The sequence below is a fragment of the Neoarius graeffei genome, chromosome 5, assembly GCF_027579695.1.
Source record: "Neoarius graeffei isolate fNeoGra1 chromosome 5, fNeoGra1.pri, whole genome shotgun sequence".
In the NCBI taxonomy this organism is placed as follows: Eukaryota; Metazoa; Chordata; class Actinopteri; order Siluriformes; family Ariidae; genus Neoarius; species Neoarius graeffei.
In genome coordinates this window covers 64,911,014-64,930,055 of record NC_083573.1, presented here as the reverse complement: position 1 = coordinate 64,930,055, position 19,042 = coordinate 64,911,014, and the positions used below count along the sequence as shown (strand labels likewise).

Genomic DNA, 19,042 nt, shown 5'->3' with positions numbered 1-19,042 from the left:
TATGACAATGTTTTATCTTTTTGGCTCATATATGCCTTTGAAAGGCCAATCCATAGTAGGAATGGCGAAAACTAAAAAAAATCTTGACCAACCACCGAGCCTCATTAGCCGGTTAAAGTTGGTTAACCTATGAGTTTAAACAGGGATGCAAATGGCGGATGCGCCTTTTTCACGGCTGAATCGTGCAGATCCGATATATATATATATATTTTTTTGGGGGGGGCGTTGGAGTGTCTGAATAATTTTATCAGAGTAAATTCTGTATTAAAATTACTAAATAAGCAAATGCCGTTACAGTCCATGAAAAATAGGAAGTATTAGTATGAGAAGAAGGCAGTTAATCAGAGAGCTGCGCACATTTGCGCAGCTTCCGCTCAAACGTGCGCAGCTTTCTGAGTTACGGTTTTTCAGACAAAAACATACATATTTACAACCCTGTCATTATCTGGAACTGAGTTTAGATTACGAACATTCTTAAGATAAAATGTCCTGCATAGTCTCTTTATGATAAACGTCTTAATGCCACTTACCCGTGAGGTTATCACGTAGACATTCTTCTTCGGAAACTTCCAGAGGTATAGTTGGGATACCCATCCCGCAACAAAATATTTATAAGCTTCCAGGCTCTTGTAAGCTTTGAGGGCTTTGCCAGTGTAACACGATTAACGAGAAAATTGTAAATGTCGTGATAGGCCAGATCGGGCAAATCGCCGGCACTGCAGCTCCGAATTTCCCTGAACAAGGATTGAGGCAAGTTGTACAGATCTGCAATCCCCAACCTGGAACACTTTTCCACGTAACGCTGCCTCACGTCACCTTCAAGATGCTGAACAAACTTAGACAAGTAATCGCGTGATGTAGATGGGGTAGTTTCCGAATTTTCTTGGGGATTACTGCCTGGATCCATTACGCTCGCGCAAGGTAAACTATCCTGATGCCGTCCAATATGGCGGAGTGGGCGGAGTACACATGTGCGGGTCACGTGACTGCACATCCTCTATACTACTGTGCAGTACAGCCCATGGCATTTGACCGGTACTGTATATTCTGTGCTGTATATTAGTCTATATCAACACTAGTGCAATAACATACTAGTACAATGTTCCTCTTTGTGCAATACTCATGCACTTTATCATGTACATAATCTTACTCCTTCATTTGTACATATTACTTCAATAATTGTTTTCTCAATTCTGTTCTACCTCAGTTTTACTGTGTATATTTGTGTTTGTAATACTTTTTTATTGAAGTACTTTTTATACTTTAGTAAATTTAACTGAGCATGTGCTGGCTTGTTCCAAACATCATCTCATTGTACTTGTACAGTGACAATAAAGACATCTTGTATCTTAATCAATTATGTCATCATTCAAGCATGTAGCGACAACACACTTTTGAATGTGAAGAATGATATTTATCGATTTATTATACTCATGTTTGTCCTATAATAAACTGAGAAACTTCTTTGAACAGTGACGCCCCCGAATCCATGAGGAGGAATCTCCTTAGGTCTAGTGAGGTAAACACTCCGATTATACTATATAAATTCAACTTCCTTCAGTACAGACAGATCAAAACCTATCATTTGTTTTAAAATGTTAAAGTAAACATGGTTATTGTTAAAATGTTTGTATAAGAAATTAAAAGCTCCCATGGGACAACGCTTCAGTAGTTTCCTGCTTGTTTTTATTCTAAATAGGAAAACATGACCGTGATGATTAGAAAACCTCAAACATTTATTGGTCAATTTAATCAAGTAACAAAATAAGCTGAAACTTAACCATCTGGCAAAGATCCATCAGTTTAACCAACTCTTGACTGTGTGTGTCTTGACTGATATTCCAAGCTGGATTTTTGTGTGTTTTCACACAGCCTACTGCACAGATCCTGGAGGTACATTTTTTGTGTTTCCCCTGTTCACAATACACTTGAGTTAACTAAGCTAAAGATTAACCGCCCTTCCTGAGTTAATGTAGGTGTGTTAGACAGGAAACCATGAAATGAATATGTACTGCACTACCAGGTTTTGGGAACCTGTTGCTGATTTCAAGTGATTGGCAATTCTACAATTCCTGCTTCCACCGCCAGATGGCAGGGAAGGTACCAACAAATCGGAACTGAAGTCCCACTTCGGGTTTAGGGGAAGAATTTTGCGGGCGTACATAACAACCGGAAGTGTAAAGGAAGTTCTTTTAGAAGGTTGCGCTTGTAATGGAAGTTTCTTGTGCTGTGGTTTGTATGAACTCTTTTTAAGACCGAACTTGTTCGTGACCAGTTGTTCGTGATGGACAACAGGAGAGGAGACAAAAAGTCTCCTGTTCGCGACGGGAAGATAAAAATTAAACAGGAAAAACTCAGTCCTGCTAGGCCTCAGAGATCGTGCCGCTCGAGTTCCGGCTCAAACCGCAGCAGTACGAGTCCTCTTCCGCGGAGACGCGAGCACAGGTGCGTGACTAAGGTTTACGGCGGTTTAGCCCCCAGTGTGTTCGCCCCATCTTCAGGGATGTTACACGTGGGGCTAAAACACCTATACATGATTTTAGGATGTATTACGTGAGTTTATTAATTCTGTTTTAAATATCTTGATTCAATTTAGACCTTTAAATATCAACAAAAGCCAAAATACAGCAAGTAGGAGAAACGAAGCTGATTTTGTGATTTGATCCGAAATTTGAGTGGTTTCGGTTCTGTTGTTTACTGCAGCAGTAATAAATAATTTGGAACGATTTTGAATTCCTCTTGTCTTTAGGATGTTCAGTCGTATCACTTATCAGATGTGAAACAGACACAAGCAATAATCCTTCACAATACGATGAAAAACCGAACTGATGTATCTTGATTCACGTCAACATTCTGTTACTGACGATATTAACTCATCTCATTATCTCTAGCCGCTTTATCCTGTTCTACAGGGTCGCAGGCAAGCTGGAGCCTATCCCAGCTGACTACGGGTGAAAGGCGGGGTACACCCTGGACAAGTCGCCAGGTCATCACAGGGCTGACACATAGACACAGACAACCATTCACATTCACACCTACGGTCAATTTAGAGTCACCAGTTAACCTAACCTGCATGTCTTTGGACTGTGGGGGAAACCGGAGCACCCGGAGGAAGCCCACGCGGACACGGGGAGAACATGCAAACTCCGCACAGAAAGGCCCTCGCCGGCCACGGGGCTCGAACCCGGACCTTCTTATTGTGAGGTGACAGTGCTAACCACTACACCACCATGCCGCCCACGATATTAACTTAGATATAAAATCGACCGATTTATATACATGTTTAAACATGGGGCTAAACCACCATGACTAACGGCTTCATCGTGTTTCAGTTCTACAGCTTTTGTTCTGAATTAATTTGGTGGATTGATACACTTGTAGGGCGGCACAATGGTGTAGTGGTTAGAACTGTCGCCTCACAGCAAGAAGGTCCTGGGTTCGAGCCCAACGGCCTTTCTGTGTAGAGTTTGCATGTTCTCCCCGTGTCCGCGTGGGTTTCCTCTGGGTGCTCCGGTTTCCCCCACAGTCCAAAGACATGCAGGTTAGGTTAATTGGTGGCTCTAAACTGTAGGTGTGAATGGATGGTTGTCTCTGTGTCAGGCCTGCGATAACCTGGCGACTTGTCTAGGGTGTACCCCATCTCTTGCCCATAGTCAGCTGGGATAGGCTCCAGCTTGCCTGCGACCCTGTAGAACAGGATAAGCGGCTACAGATAATGGATGGATGGATACAGTCGTGAAGACGATCGTCACAGTCACATTGACACTAGTAGAAACAACCATGACATGAACTCTTGGGGGTGGGCTTTGTTTTTTTTGGTTTTTTTAGGTCGCCCGTCAGGGGAAAAGACAAATCGCCTGGAAGAAGAGAACGCTTGACGGGTCGCCATGGGGACAGATCAGGCCGAGACGGGAGGAGTCGGAGTCCATACCACGGAGTTGATAATAAGATAAAACAGGTCATTGAAGCTACAGTTCATTTAATATATCATCAGTAGTTATTATATATCGTCACGGTTTTGTGTATTTGAAGCATTTCGCCTGGACAAGGTCTAAAGATTTTTATTTATTATATACACGTGTACTAATACCAGTCAAAACTTTGGATACACTTGTAGTTTTTTGTTTGTTTGTTGTTTTCCTTTCCCGTGGGGTGGAAATGAAAACTATATGGAACATTAACAATTTTTTCGTTTACTATGTAATTCTATATGTTTTTGATATTTTAGATTCTTCAAAGTAGCCACTGTTTACCTTGATGACACTTTGCACACTATTGGCATTATCTTCATGAGGTCGTCACCTGGAATGCTTTTCAGTTAACAGGTGTGCCTTGTCAAAAGTTAATTAGTCTTGATTTCTTGCTGCCTTAATGTGTTTGAGATCAAATGGTAAATAATTAATAAAAATACAGTAAATAGTCTTATTCCACAACTGTATTAATCCATATTACGTCAGGAACCTCTCAGCTAAGTAAAGAGAAGCAACATCCATCATTATGTTAAGACATGAAGTGTCTTTTAATTAATAAAAATAGAGAAGAAACATTGAATTGGGTGTGTCCAAAATTTTGACTGGTACTATAGATGGAGCCTGTCTGTAACTGCTCCAATTCTTCTGTAGTGACTCTCCTCATATTCCTAAATTGACTCATGAACTAATGTTAACATTTTGTATGTTGAACAGGAAAAAGAGGACCATAACGAAAGGGGAAATAATTTAGATGAGCGACGTGTGAAAAGGGAAGAACAGCGGCATCATCAACGAGAACGTGAAAGAGGCCAGGAGCGGCACAGAGACAGGTCTCGAGAATGGGATGCACATCTGTACCAGCAGCAGCAAGCAGAAAGGGAGCAGCACAATGAGCATCGCCGAGAAAACCGTCAGAGGCAGGAGGCAAGAGATGGAAATGAGACACATGCATTTGGTAGTGGAGAGGAAGAGGAGACAGCCCCTGCTGCTGAGAAAGAGAAGCCCAGCTTTGAACTCTCAGGTGCTCTAGTGGAAGATACCAACACGTACAGAGGGGTGGTTATTAAGTATAATGAGCCTCCTGAGGCCAGAATCCCTAAAAGGAGGTGGAGGTTGTACCCCTTCAAAAATGATGATCCACTTCCGGTGATGTACATCCACAGGCAGAGTGCTTATCTGCTTGGAAGGCAAAGGAGGATAGCTGACATACCAATTGATCACCCATCCTGTTCCAAGCAGCATGCTGTATTCCAGTACAGGTAAGAAAAACAAAAATACACTGATCAGCAACAACATTAAAACCATATGGCTAACATTGTGTAGTTCTCCAATGTGCCACCAAAACAGCCCTGATCCATCAAGGCATGGACTCATGACCTCTGAAGGTGTGCTGTGGTATCTGGCACCAAAGATGATGTCCTGCAAGTTGTGAGGTGGGTTCTCCGTGGATCTTACTTTTTTGTCCAACGCATCCTACGGAAGCTTTATCGGCTTGAGATCTGGGGAATTTGGAGGCCAAGTCAACACCTTTTAACCATTTATCACGTTCCTGCACAATTTTTGTAACGTGACATGGCACATTATCCTGCTGAACGAGGTCACTGACGTTAGGGAATACTGTTGCCATGAAGGTGTGGACTTGAAACGGTGTTTAAGCAGCATCCACACTAATGTTGGGACCCAAGGTTTCCCAACAGAACATTGCCCAGAGCATCGTGCTGCCTCTGCCAACTTGCAGCCTTCCTATAGTGCATCCTGGTGCCGTGTCTTCCCCAAGTAAGCGACACGCACCCAGCCATCCACATGACATAAAAGAAAACATGGTTCATCAGACCAGGCCACCTGCTTCCATTGCTCTATGGTCTGGTTCTGATGCTCATGTGACCACTGTAGGCCAGTGTGCGAAATTACCGCGTGCCTGGTAGCCCGACGCCATCAACTTTTTCGTCGGACTATAAAAAGTAGCGAGTCCGTCATGCCACAAACATTGGCCTGCCCGTGAACATACATGTTGATGGTTTCATGCTTGTATTACTATGTCCCTAACACTTGACGATTTCATGCTTGTATTACGACACGTCCACCTTTTGCAAGGATTGTTTTCATTGGTTATTTTGTCAGATACGTCACAAATCTGTAAAACGAAAGCGAATCAGCTGCCATCTCTTAAATGAGCAGTTTATCACATTACATTTTGCCGACATTGTGGCGCGAGATTCTACAGGAGTGTGCTTTTTCGCCTTTTCGTGACAATCATGTGGAAGTTTCTGGGTTTGCCTGAGAAAAAAGTGAAGCAGAAGAAAACAAGAAGAAATCAAAGCTACTAAGAAGTGATATGAGGAAGAAAAGCGGGAGAGGACATTTAAACCAGGTTGGCTGCAGACATACAGTTGGTTGTTGTACTCAAGTACGCGTTTTGCCGACCTTGCCGTTCAATTTATGCTGTTACCATTCAGTATGCTGTTAGAAAACCCAGACTGAAAACTGACAAATATCACAAGTATGCGAATGCTCCTCTTGTGTTGGGCTCACAGAACTTCAAAAAACACATACTAGATGTGCATCAGGCATCCGAGGGTCATACATTCACACTGGCCATCAACTTTTAATGCTGGCTATGAACATTGAAAAGTTAAGAGCCCTGTTGGCCATTTCTGATTTTCAAGATATTTCCCACACTGCTATAGGCGCTTTTGGTGGTGAACAAGGCTCAGCATGGGCTCTCTGACTGGTCTGCGGCTATGCAGCCCCACGCGTGTTAATCTGTAATGCACTGTGAGATCTGACCCCTTTCGATCACAGCCTGCATCAAAATTTCCAGCAAGTTGTGCTACAGTAGCTCGTCTCTGGGATCGGACCAGATGGGTTAGTCTTCACTCCCTGCGTGAATCAATGAGCCTTCGACACCCATGATCCTGTTGCTGGTTCACTGGTTGTCTTTCCTTGGAGCACTTTTGGTAGGTGCTAACCACTGCATACTGGGAACACCCCGTAAGATGTGCCATTTTGGAGAACTCTTCATTATATGAATTCAAACACAAGAACCCTTGTCACATTTATTGGCACCCCTGCATTTAGTACGTTATGCAACCTTCTCCTGCCAACGTAACAGCACTGAGTCTTAATACTTCCTGTGATTGGAGAATCTGATGAGGGTGTTTTCAGACCCATATCTGCTGTTAACATTGAGACATTTTTATAGCCATTGCCTGATTTGTGAAAGTAAACACGCTTGTCTCGTTTGATTTTGTGTTCTTTAATCTTTCCCATGCTGATGAATAACTTGGGGTAATCAGTCTCTGTGTCACCTTTTGTGTTCCCTAGTGAAAGAGGAAGTCAGGAATGACCTCTTAAAGGTTCCTAAACATTCGAGTAACCATGTTCTAGAGAAATTGAAACGTGCTGTAGCTGTTTTGTAGGATTTTCTCGGGGTGTCTGTAACTGTAATATATGATTTTAAGTTAATTCATTTTCATATAATTTACTATTAAAGGTAAAACAAAAATCTTGATTCAGATGGTGTGATTTATGAAACAAGTTAACCCTTTTTTTTTTTTTTCCCCCCCTCCTCCCTAATGATTTTAATCAAGGGTGTCAGTAGATCTGGAGCTGACTGTACTTATCAGCACCAACTATATGGAAAACCAAACCTTAGTGCCTTTTTAAAGGGATAGTTTGGGATTTTTGACATGAATCTGTATGGCATCCCCATCAATAGTGTCGTGCAAACACACTGACTTACCCCTGACAGCATCCTGTGAGTCCAGTTTTGGTCCAGACGAAAGTAGTCCGGCAAGTTTGTTGGGGTCACGAAAGTAAAACGTTTTTCGTCTCAAAACAGTACGTGTTCAAAAGAGTGATATATTTGCATCACAAAACCATTGTCAAATAAAAAGTCAGACCTCGAAATCGCTTGGCACTATTTTCTCTCCCTCGGTATCACTGCGCGCTGCCAGGTGACAGCGAAACGCAGACCCACTAAGCTGGTGGGAGACCAAGGCTGCACTCTGTCCACAGCATACACGCGTGATGGCACGGAGGATGTGTATAGTGGCAGCATCTGTCCCCCCAGAGAGGATCTTTTCAAAAGCAGGACAGATTATAACTGAGAGGAGAAATAGAATCCGAATTAACTAGTTAATTGCAGCAATTAAAGGAATAGGTAGGAAAAGGAAGGCGCGAAGACACCGCGCAGCGCCTGAAAATGGGTTTTCAGGCGCTGCGCACCCGTTTTCAGGCGCTGCGCGGTGTCTTTGCGCCTGTAGCGGTGCTTTGCCTGTGCTGTGGCTGAAAATAGTTCCAGATATAAATTGGTCTAGTAAATCCCTTCGTGTTAATTTGCATTGATATGTGTACTCGATGTGAATGTACAAGTCATGAGAAATAATTATAAAAAATCTTCCGAAAGAGCCGGCTCCTTATAGTAAGAAGAGCCAAAAGAGCCGAAATTCCAATCACTAGTAAACAATGAATGAAACAGCCGTGGCTGCCACCTGGCGGCAGCGCGCAGTGATAAGAAGGGAGAGAAAATAGTGCCAAGCGATTTCGAGGTCTGACTTTTTATTTGACAACGGTTTTGTGATGCAAATATATCACTCTTTTGAACACGTACTGTTTTGAGACAAAAAACGTTTTACTTTCGTGACCCCAACAAACTTGCCGGACTACTTTCGTCTGGACCAAAACTGGACAAGAACTGGACTCACAGGATGCTGTCAGGGGTAAGTCAGTGTGTTTGCACGACACTATTGATGGGGATGCCATACAGATTCATGTCAAAAATCCCGAACTATCCCTTTAAATTATTGAATTTGGTCAGATAAGTTCATCATATTTGCATTCAGGTATCTGAGCTCTGCCCCCAAAAAAAAGTGCCAGTAATAAATTATTGAATATGTACACTGTCTGGTTAAGCTCATTACTATATCATGGATGGAAACGGCGCGCCTTTTGGCGGATGCCGCCTTTTTCACGGCTGTCTGGGGGACTTGTGTGAATCGCGCAGATCCGATGAGGTGGGTTTTTTTGGGGGGGGGCGTTGGAGTGTCTGATTATAATTTCATCAAAGTAAATTCTGTATTAAAATGACTAAATAAGCAAATGCCGTTACAGTCCATGAAACAGGAAGTATAAGTATGAGAAGAAAACAGTAAATCAGAAAGCTCCACACGTAAAGCCAATTGGCTGCGCGCCATTATCTGCTGCTGGCTGCACTTCACTGCACGCGCAAGGATTTCCATCAGTCCAACGTAAGTTACGTAATTGGCTTTACGTGCGCAGCTTTCTGATTTACTGTTTTCTTCTCATACTTCCTATGTTTCATGAACTGTAACGGCATTTGCTTATTTAGTAATTTTAATACAGAATTTACTTTGATGAAATTATAATCAGACACTCCAACGCCCCCCCCCCCCCCCCCCCCCCAAAAAAAAAACCTCATCGGATCTGCACGATTCACACAAGTCACCCAGACAGCCGTGAAAAAGGCGGCATCCGCCAAAAGGCGCGCCGTTTGCATCCATGCTATATGGCGAGAAATTAAATACAAGTCTATGTCTGACATTTTCTAAAAATAACCACTCTAAGTGTGTTTAATTGGTGCCATTGACGATAGAATTTGAGTACACAAATAAGTTACTGTGTTTTTGTTATCTTCAGATTATTGGAGTTCACACGAGCAGACGGTACCACAGGCAGGAGAGTGAGGCCCTGCATTATTGACCTTGGTTCAAGTAACGGCACGTACCTGAACAATCGGCGTATAGAACCACAGCGCTACTATGAACTCAAAGAGAAGGACGTGCTGAAATTTGGCTTTAGTAGCCGCGAGTACGTGCTCCTGCATGAGTCTTCTGACACAGCAGAGGTCGACGCAAAGAAGGATGATGATGAAGAGGAGGAGGAGGAGGATGAAGGCCTTGCTGAATAGTCACTTCGCTGTTTACCAGAGTAAATTTATTTTAATAGACTTTGTACAGTCAGAGCTCTTTGTAAGTATCGATCGCTGTGATGGAACCCATCGACATCTGGGTCTATTGTTTTGATGTGACCATTATTTTGTGAAATGAGATTTATTAAGAAATGCACTGATGGGCTTTAGCCTGACAGCTTTCTGTGTATGGTTCTACTCTCAGGTGGACAGCATAAGCATCATATCAGACGGCTTTGTGTTGTCTGGTACTGCCCAGTGTAGTCCCTTTATCCCAAGTGCTCAATGCCAGAACAAAATTATATATTTTGGAAAAATTTTCAAAGAACACCTAAATTCTGTAAATATCCTGGATGTCAACATTTATTTTAATTTGTAATTTTATTGAAAAGGAAAATGTCTGTCTGTTTCTAGTTTGTAGACCTCTTTTTTTTGGTCAAATGTTGCATAATAGTGAGCTATTGTTTTCATTATTGTCCAAGGGAATTGCATTTTCTTTTCCCCAAGTATTGAGTTGCGTAATGTTCTGTACATGTTTTAGTTGCTTTGGATTGTAAAATTAAAAACGGGAAAGAATGTTTATTTGTGCTCAGATTTTTTTTTCTTTATTATCCATATGTTGTACAAAGTAAATATGGGTCTACAGCAGTGTCAGCATTTATGCTTTAGCATTTAAAATTTTTTTACCCTTTGCTGCAGACATCAGGAAGCAACCTGAACGGGGTGGGTGGTGCAAGCGGGGGGGCGCGCAAGCAGTGGGTTGACAAATGCATATAACATTCTGCTGTCTGAAAAAGCCAGGGCTTGGCAGGGGAAAGGCTGTAGGACATGAGACATGTTTGTTTCTGGTAGTGGTTACTTCTACTTTGCATTGACTACCTTTTTGTGAATTAGTTTTTAATTTTGTCCTGTTGAGGTCGAGTCTCACTTTTGCTTGGCACACAATATCTGTCTTCTAACTTGATTGCTGGTCACTTATGACTACCAATTTTCTGTGCTCAGTATTAAAATAAAAGTACATGCTGGACTTGTGATGCAAACACAATTATCAAAAAAAAGTACTAAAAATACACCATCGCATCCAGGATAAGTCACTGAGTTTGAAACTAAATTTTTTTAAAGGGAATTTATATTGATCAAGTAAACAGTACAAGAATCTCAGGACTAATTTTGCCACTAACTTGATGTTTGTTTATTTTGAGGTCATGTTTAGTTTTTAATAGTCTTTGACAATTGTCTGTCCTTGTAAGTTAAAGGGTTGCCAATATTGTGTACACCCATATATGCTATATATAAAACTATTGTCCGTCTACATTAAAGTTTTACTTGCTATTAGCTCATCATGGATTTTTTTTTTTTCTGCATTACGTGGAAGCAATAAATTGTATGCAGTCCCGCTGTCCCTCCTGTGGTGTGCATTGGAGCTTGCTTGCCTTCAAAGAGTCTGAGAATGGCTTAATTTTAGAGGTCTGAGGCATCCGGCATTGTGTTCAATCAAGGCTGAGGTTGTGATGGATGTAGGCAGGGAGAAAAGAGGCTCCAGTGAAACACAGAGAAAACCAGCTCACATTTCTCATCATTTTCTAATATCCCACCATTGTTTTTTCCAGGTGCATGGGGAGAAAGAAATGAGCAGTCTTTTCAGATCTTGAAAGATCTTGTTCAGTTGACATGCATGTCTTTTTACTCATGCCTTTCAGAACTCCAAGGTACATATTCTGGACACAGAGACTTTTGAGACCACATTTGGGCCAAAAGCTCAAAGAAAGAATCCTGAACTCAAAGCTGGCAGAGCAGGCTGAAGTTTCGGCTCAGAGTTATGTTGCAGAGAAGGACCATTGACTGATGACAGTGGAGTCAGGTGAGGAAGTTCTGTATGATGTGACTTACAGATCCCTGTTTCTCATAAACATGAATACAAATATCAGTGTACTGACAAGGTGGAGGCAAGGACATGGGAAGTGGGGTGCTTTCAAGATTTCTTTAATTGCGGCTATAATACTACTACTACTAATAATAATAATAATAATAATAAAGCAGCTAAAGAATAAACATTTCAGTATTTTGAGCAGCTTTTTTAGTTTAGTATTCCTCTTTATACTGCAGCTATTTGTGAATGATTACATTGTTTACTTAATAATTGACACGTGCTTTTAAACTATTTAATGCTATGGAATGTTTGTGAGACTTGAGTCTTCAGGATGGAGTTCATGCTTTCTGGTTTCTCATTAACATTACAAGCTGTTTTTTTTTTATTAATTGAGAGAATAAAAGTATAAAACTATATATAAAAACTTTTTTTTATGCTTTTCTTTGTTAAATGACTTTTTATTAGGTTGGATTATGTGGACTATCCACATTATCCATCCCTGTGAATTTGTTACTATAGAAATGTTAATATATTAAAACAAGCATATTAATAATAATGCAAGCCATTTACATGAAACTATTTATATATTTTTAATTATTTATGTGACAGTCGTAACTGTTGTCATAGCCATGCTGTTCTAGAAAATTAATCAACACCCTTTTGAATCAAAAATTCAACTACAATTACACTTTCCTGAGGCTCTGGGTGAAGGTGTGCAAATCAAACCTGTTTGTGTCCGATTTAACTAAAACTGATTCTGCTTTTGCTGTAGGGACGAGACTCGTGAGGAAATCTTCAAGAAAGGGCAGTCAAAGGGAATCTGGGGCGAGCTTTATAAGATACTTCACTCGCTTTTCTAGAAGAGGCTTCACATGTTGTACATCAACACGTATTTTTGTTCTGAGCCACACAGCCTAACCACTGACCATTATCTTCAGGTGATCGACTCTTCAGATGTCGTCATCCAGGTGCTGGATGCCCGGGACCCCATGGGCACGCAATCTCAGAACATTGAGACCTACCTGAAGAAAGAGAAGCCCTGGAAACATCTTATTTTTGTACTAAACAAGTGTGACCTTGTTCCCACCTGGGTGACAGTAAGTCCATTTCCTTACATTTCTGTGTTCGACGTCTTGACTTTCTTTTTGACCGGTATGCTCGTTACACCTGTTAACTGCAAGGCTTCAGTACGGTTTGCATTCAGTGTAAATTTTGGTCTTTGTATAATGTACTAGTGCATCTCAAAAAATTAGAATACCATGAAAAAGTTCCTTTTTTTCATAGTTTAATTCAAAAAGGTAAACTTTCATATATTCTATATTCATTACATGTAAAGTGAAATATTTAAAGCCTTTTTTGTTTTAATTTTGATGATTATGGCTTATAGCTCATGAAAATCAGAAATCCAGTATCTCAAATTATTAGAATATTCCCTAAGATCAATCAAAAAAAGGATTTGCAGTACAGAAATGTCCAACTTCTGAAAAGTGTATTCATTTATACACTCAATACTTGGTTGGGGCTCCTTTACCATGAATTACTGTATCAATGCGGTGTGGCATGGAGGTGATGATCAGTCTGTGGCACTGCTGAGGTGTTATTGAAGCCCAGGTTGCTTTGATAGCGGCCTTCATCGTATCTGTATTTTTGGGTCGGGTGTTTCTCATCTTCCTCTTGACAATACCCCATAGATTCTCTGTGGGGTTCAGGTCAGGCAAGTTGGCTGGCCAATCAAACACAGTAATATCATGGTCAGTAAACCATTTGGTAGTAGTGTGGGTAGGTGCTAAGTCCTGCTGGAAAAGGAAATCAGCATCTCCAGAAAGCTCGTCAGCAGATGGAAGCGTGAAGTGCTCTAAAATCTCCTGGTAGATGGCTGTGTTGACTTTGGACTTGATAAAATACAGTGGACCAACACCAGCAGATGACATGGCACCCCAAATCATCACAGACTCTGGAAACTTCACACTGGGCTTCAAACACCTTGGATTCTGTGCCTCTCCACTCTTCCTCCAGACTCTAGAACTGTGATTTCCAAATTAAATGCAAAATGTACTTTCATCTGAAAAGAGGACTTTGGACCACTGAGCAACAGTCCATTTCTTTCTCTCCTTAGCCAAGACACTTCTGACATTGTCTCTGGCTCAGGAGTAGCTTGATATTAGGAATGCGAAAGTTGTATCCCCTTTCTTGAAGATGTCTGTTCGTGATGGGTCTTGATACAGTGACACCAGCCTCAGTCCACTCCTTGTGAAGCTCTCCCAAATTCTTGAATCAACTTTTCTTGACAATCCTCTCAAGACTGCAGCCATCCCTGTTGCTTGTGCACCTTTTCCAGCCACCCTTTCCAGCAATGACCTTTTGTGGCTTACCCTCCTTGTGGAGGGCATCAGTGATCATCTTCTGGACAACAGTCAAGTCAACAGTCTTCCCCATGATTGTGTTCACACTGTTTTACTCAAACTCAAAATGAAATATTCTAATATTTTGAGGGGTTTTTTTATTTTTGTACTGTATGCCATACTGATTAAAATAGAAAATGCTTGAAACATTTTAGTTTGTCTAATGAGTCTATAATATATAACATTTTCACTTTCTTGTATAACTGATGGAAAATATTGAACTTTTTCACAATATTCTAATTTTTTGAGATGCACTAGTATATGTGAGTGGGGATATTACACGGTTGCATGAAGATATTAAGTTTATCTTCAAGTGGTGAACATATTCACAAGTGATATTTTTCAACATGAGAAGCTAAACTTCATATCTTCATGCAATCGTGTAATGTTCTTTATATTATGTAGACACATCCACAAAAAAAAACACAAGTTAATCGAAAGGATTTTAATTTTGATATCATGTAATATTGTTAGCATATTACTTATCCTACATGTATTGTGTCTCACTGCCCAACGGAGAATGAGTGTGGAATATGGTTTATGATATTGTATGGTTGTCATAACATGTCACACGTCAGAGATGTAATACTTCTGTACTAGCAAGTGACTGTGACGATTTGTAAACAAACATGGCTGCCAGGTTTGCTTCCTTAAATGTGGAAGATTTTCAGAGAATTTTGAAAGAGAAAGAGACGTTGAACACCTGAAAGAAATGTGTATGAATAATAATAATATTGGCTGGCGTTAAGTGGTATATCAGATATATTCCATTCAGATAGCATGATATTGAATGAGTCGAAGACGAGTTATGTCATGGAGATCCACGATGTATTTCGTATGAAAAACGCGAGTTTTTCAACACAAGATGATAAACTTCATATCTTCAAGTCAGTGTGTAATGATATTTTTTATGATACAGACACATTCACAAACAAAAAGTACCCAAATTTATCAAAACAGTTAATCGATTTCCTCATGAGTGACCTAGAGATTTATGCCATGGTTTTGAATCTCCATGTCCCAGATGTATCGTGTACGAAAAATACAAGTGGTGTATTTCCCAGTAAAACACTAGTGTCTTGTGTGACTATATAAACAGAATTAACCTTACATCAACATTTTCTTGTAAATAGGCAGAGTTCACAAATGGTGACTTTTCAAACAGACTAGTAAAGTTTAGAACAGCTGTTAATTTTAAGTGGCTTTTATTTAATAGCCTGTGAGATCTTGGATACATTTAATGAGCTTTTTTGCCTCTAGCAATCTTATGGAAATTTTGTTGTTGCTTTTAAGTGTCAACTTGCAGAACATTTAAATCCTGAATAATATAGCAACCATTTAATTTTAGTGTCCTTTTATTTTGTTATATGACACTTATTACTTGTTTCTTATTACAGGACCATAAAATTGATTTACTTATGGTGTGCTCCGTTTTAAAAACGTTGTAGACCTCAGATACCATCACTTCATTCACATTTAGTATGTAACCAATAAGGATATGTTTTTCCTCTGTGCGTGTTTCAGAAATGCAGTGCTGTCTCAGGAATACCCCACATTGGCCTTTCATGCCAGCCTTACCAACTCCTTTGGGAAAGGCTCTCTTCAGCTCCTCTGTCAGTTCGGAAAGGTTAGAGCTCACTCCATCTGTTTCAGCTTTTTTGTGTATATGCCCTCATTCCACTGAATCAACCCGTATGAAGCATGAGAATTGCATGTAAAATGTCGTTACGTGTGCCAGATTGCTGTTTCAAGATATCTGGTTCCTGAAGGCATTGCTGTTGAGATTTTGATGATGTATATCCCACACCCAACCCCTATTACCACCTTTCTAGTTACTGGGCTCCACTTCTATTTCCACATCTGTTTCTGCGCTATTTTTGAAACCCTAACTATAAACATGGATTTGGAAGCACACACAAGGAACAGAGTGTTAAAATATAAATTCAGCTGAAAGTTCTATGACAGAGGGGTTTTTTTTGTTTGTTTTTTGTTGTTTTTAAGGTTTAAAAAAAAAACAGATATTCAAGGTGACCATAAGATCCAGGTCGTGGGGGTAGCAGGCCAAGTAGAGCAGCCCAGATTCCCCTCTCCCCAGTCACCTCCACCAGCTTTTCCAGGGTAATACCAAGGCGTTCCCAGGCCAGCCAAGAGATGTAATCTCTCCAGCGTGTCCTGGGTCTGCCCTGGGGTCTCCTCCCAGTGGGGCATGCCCAGAGAACCTCCCTTGGGAGGCATCCAGGGGGCATCCTAACAAGGTGCCCAAACCACCTCAACTGACTCCTTTCGATGTTGAGGAGCAGGGGTTCTGCTCTGAGTCTCTCCCGAATGACCAAGCTTCTCACCCTGTCTTTAAGGGAAAGCCCAGCCACCCTGCAGAGAAAACTCATTTCTACCGCTTGTATCTGTGACCTCATTCTTTTGGTTGCTACCCACAGCTCATGACCATAGGTGAGAGTGGGAACATAGATGGACCAGTAAATTGAGAGCTTTGCCTTTTGGCTCAGCTCTCTCTTCACCACAACAGACCAGATTAGTGTCCGCATCACTGCTGACGCTGCCCCGATCCATCTGTCCAACTCCCACTCCCCCTTACCCTCACTCGTGAACAAAACCCTGAGATACTTAAACTCCCCCACTTTAGGTAGCAACTCCCCCCTGACCTTAAGTAGGCACTCCACCCGCTTCTGGCTGAGCGCCATGGACTTGGAAGTGCTGATCCTCATCCCAGCCGCTTCACACTCGGCTGCACACCGTCCCAGCGCATGCTGTAAATCACAGCTTGATGAAGCCAACAGGACCACATCATCCACAAAAAGCAGAGACGTGATCCTGATGCCACCAAACCGGACACCCTCCGCCCCTTGGCTGCGCTTAGAAATTCTGTCCATAAAAGTTATGAACAAAACCGGTGACAAAGGGCAGCCCTGGTGGAGTCCTACATTCACCGGGAACGAGTCCGACTTGCTGCTGGCAGAGCAAACCAAACTCCTGCTCTGGTCATACAGGGTTCGAATGGCCCGCAGTATTGGGTCCTGAACCCCATACTCCCGAAGCTCGCGCACCCCCCCAGGGCACCATGAGGGACATGGTTGTAAGCCTTCTCCAGGTCCATGCACCCTCCTTGCAAGGGTAAAGAGCTGGTCCAGTATTCCACGACCAGGATGAAAACTGCATCGTTCCTCCTGAATCCAAGGTTTGACTATTGACCGGAATCTCCTCTCCAGCACCCCAGCATAGGCTTTCCCAGGGAGGCTGAGAAGTGTGATCCCCTATAGTTGGAAAACACTCTTCAGTCCCCCTTTTTAAAAAGGAGGACCATCACCCCTGTCTGCCAATCCAGAGGCACTGTCCCTGACCTCCACACAATGTTGAAGAGGTGTGTCAGCCAAGACAGCCCAACAACATCCAGTGCCTTCAGGAACTCAGGATGAATCTCATCCAGCCCCGGAGCCCAGCCACCGAGGAGCTTTTTAACCACCTCGGCAACCTCAGCCCCTGTGATGGGCGAGCCCTCCCAAGCACCCTCGGATTCTGCCTCCTCCTCGGACAACATGAAGGTGGGATTGAGGAGATCCTCGAAGTATTCCTTCCACCACCGGACGATGTCCCCAGTTGAGGTCAACAGCACTCCATCCTCACTGTAAACAGTAGGGACAGAGCACTGCTTCCCCTTCCTGAGCCGCCGGATGGTTTGCCAGAATCTCTTCAAGGCTGACCGAAAGTTACTTTCCATGGCCTCACCGAACTCCTCCTACACCTGAGTTTTTGCTTCAGTAACAGTCAGAGCCGTGTTCTGCTTGGCCCATCGGTATCTGTCAGCTGTCTCTGGAGACCCACAGGCTAACCAAGCCCAATAGGACTCCTTCAGCTTGACAGCTCCCCTCACCGCAGGTGTCCACCACCGGGTTCGGGGATTACCGCCATGACAAGCACCAACAACCTTGCAGCTGCAGCTCTGCACAGCCACCTCAGCAGTGGAGGTATGGAACATGGTCCACTCAGACTCAATATCCCCATCCTCCCCCGGTATGCAGTTGAAGATCCAACGGACGGGAACCTCTGCCAGACGTTCCCAGCATACCCTCACTACACGTTTGGGCCTACCAGGTCTGTCCAGCCTCTTCTCCTGCCATCTGATCCAACTTGCCACTAGGTCATGATCAGTTGACAGCTCTGCTCCTCTCTTCACCCGAGTGTCCAAGACATACGGTCGTAGATCAGATGAAACGACTACAAAGTCAATCATCAATCTACGGCCTAGGGTGTCCATGTGCACTTATGGACACCCTTATGCTCAAACATGGTGTTTATGGCCAAACCGTGCATGGCACAGAAGTCCAACAACAGAACACTGCTCGGGTTCAGATCGGGCAGGCCGTTCCTCCCAGTCACACCCATCCAGATCGCCCTGTCATTGCCCATGTGAGCGTCGAACTCCCCCAGTAAAACAATGGAGTCTCCTCGTGGTGCACTGTCTAGCACCCCACTCAAGGGCTCCAAGAAGGCCAGGTACTCTGAACTACCATTTGATGCATAAGCGCAAATGACAGTCAGAGACCATTCCCCGACCCAAAGGCACAGGGAAACAACACACTCATTCACTGGGGAGAACTCTGATGTTAGCGCGCACCGAACTGGGGGGGGCTACCAATAGCCCCACCCCTGCTCGGCGCTGCTCACCCTTGGCAACTCCAGCATAGAAGAGGGTCCAACCCCTCTCCAGGAAATTGGTTCCAGAGCCCAAGCTATGCATTGAGGTGAACCCAACTATATCTAGTTGATACCGCTCAACCTCACACACAATCTCAAGCTCCTTTCTCACCAGAAAGGTGACATTCCATGTCCCAAAAGCCAGTTTGGTCAGTCGGGG

At 42.6% G+C, this 19,042-nt stretch overlaps 2 protein-coding genes across 4 annotated transcripts in view; both read left to right on the top strand.

The window, feature by feature from the left end:
* The first annotated feature begins 2,173 nt into the window (after positions 1-2,173).
* LOC132886975 (smad nuclear-interacting protein 1-like) lies at positions 2,174-15,783 on the top strand. Of its 3 annotated transcripts, XR_009654757.1 has the most exons (7): positions 2,174-2,445; positions 3,829-3,958; positions 4,686-5,230; positions 9,630-9,920; positions 11,601-11,761; positions 12,709-12,867; positions 15,697-15,783. XR_009654757.1 is itself a non-coding variant. In XM_060922248.1 (5 exons), the coding sequence occupies exons 1-4, from the start codon at positions 2,285-2,287 to the stop codon at positions 5,401-5,403; spliced, it is 945 nt and encodes a 314-aa protein (XP_060778231.1). In that variant the 5' UTR covers positions 2,174-2,284; the 3' UTR covers position 5,404; positions 9,630-9,714. The 3 variants fall into 3 exon arrangements, 2 of the variants coding, with proteins under 2 accessions (XP_060778231.1, XP_060778230.1); XM_060922248.1 differs by lacking the exons at positions 11,601-11,761; positions 12,709-12,867; positions 15,697-15,783 and adding an exon at positions 5,295-5,404 and having other exon boundaries at positions 9,630-9,714; XM_060922247.1 differs by lacking the exons at positions 11,601-11,761; positions 12,709-12,867; positions 15,697-15,783 and having other exon boundaries at positions 9,630-10,904.
* LOC132886281 (nucleolar GTP-binding protein 2-like) overlaps positions 12,643-19,042 on the top strand; it is an 18,015-nt gene continuing 11,615 nt past the window's right edge. The window contains exons 1-2 of the mRNA XM_060920836.1: positions 12,643-12,839; positions 15,697-15,799. Of these exons, the coding sequence (XP_060776819.1) occupies positions 12,643-12,839; positions 15,697-15,799 (300 nt within the window). The remainder of the gene's footprint in view (positions 12,840-15,696; positions 15,800-19,042) is intronic.